The sequence below is a fragment of the Buceros rhinoceros genome, unplaced genomic scaffold, assembly GCF_000710305.1.
Source record: "Buceros rhinoceros silvestris isolate BGI_N320 unplaced genomic scaffold, ASM71030v1 scaffold21807, whole genome shotgun sequence".
Lineage (NCBI taxonomy): Eukaryota > Metazoa > Chordata > Aves > Bucerotiformes > Bucerotidae > Buceros > Buceros rhinoceros.
This window is the reverse complement of record NW_010423047.1, coordinates 6,700-7,696: the sequence shown is the minus strand read 5'-3', so window position 1 is coordinate 7,696 and position 997 is coordinate 6,700. Positions and strand designations below refer to the sequence as shown.

General features: G+C 61.0%; 1 protein-coding gene across 1 annotated transcript in view; it reads left to right on the top strand.

Moving 5' to 3' along the window:
- Nucleotides 1–93, top strand: part of NPTXR (neuronal pentraxin receptor) — a gene marked incomplete at both ends in the record, with an annotated part of 2,371 nt that extends 2,278 nt beyond the window's left edge. The window contains one exon of the mRNA XM_010140298.1: nt 58–93. Coding sequence (XP_010138600.1) covers nt 58–93 — 36 coding nt within the window. The remainder of the gene's footprint in view (nt 1–57) is intronic.
- Nucleotides 94–997: the final 904 nt, after the last annotated feature.

Below are 997 nucleotides of genomic sequence, written 5' to 3'. Positions count from 1 at the left end.
GTCACCACTCCCGGCACACCTGCCCTTGGCTCTCTCCTTGCCCCTCTTCTGTTTCAGGAGGACCTCACCATACTCGCAGGCATCTTCAGTATGGTGAGGGTCCCTGCCTTGTCAGCCCCAACAGGGAGTGGGAAGGAGACCCCCAACTGCCCTGAGCGCAGTCCAGCCTTGGTGGGATGCCAGTGTGTGGGCATCCCCCAAGCATCCCCCAATCCTTATTTATTTCTGGTGGCCTGCTGTTTGGTTTCGTGAGCCTGTACTCCAAAGTACTCGGCTGGGAGCATCTTCCCCTCCAGCCCATTCCCCTCTTCTCCTCCCTCCCTGCTTTTTCACACGTGGTCCTGGGGAGACCGAGGGAGGATGGCGGGGGGGTTGTGGTGCACCCCGTCCCCTGCCTCTGCTGCTTGTTGTGTGGGCCTGCCCAAGGGGAGTCAGGCCTTCGAGGCAGAGGGAAGCAGAGTGGCTCTCTCCCAAGCTGGGGGATTGGTCAGCCACCAAGGGAAGAGGGTCGGGGGCAAAGCATCTCTCCCAGCCCTGGCCGAGGGGGAAGGAGTGCAGCACTGCCACTGAAGGGAGCGAAAACAAGATACGAAAGGCGACAGGACTGTGGTGGCTGGAGGAGCCCTGCTGTGCGTTCCTCAGCCTTTTGGGTGCTGGATTGCATTGCTGCCCTTGCCTCCACCGGGGTCCCCTGCTTTGAGCTGCTCCTGGTGAGGGACAAGGCCACCGCTGGCCTTGGAACTGGGGGGGTGATGGGGTGGGTTGGTATTTTCCCCGTGGAGTGCCTGAGAATACGCTGTTTCCACGCCGTGTGGTCACCAACATCTCGATACATGGGGGTGTGTGCGCGTGAGTGTGTGTGGGGCGGGTGGGAGGGTTATTTCAGGGGTCTCATGGTTGCTCAATGCAGTGTCCAGCTTCCAGTGCTCCCCTCTACCCCAAGTCCCACTTTACGCTTTCGGCAGCAGCTGCCCCCGTGCCTGGGAAAGGTGAAGTG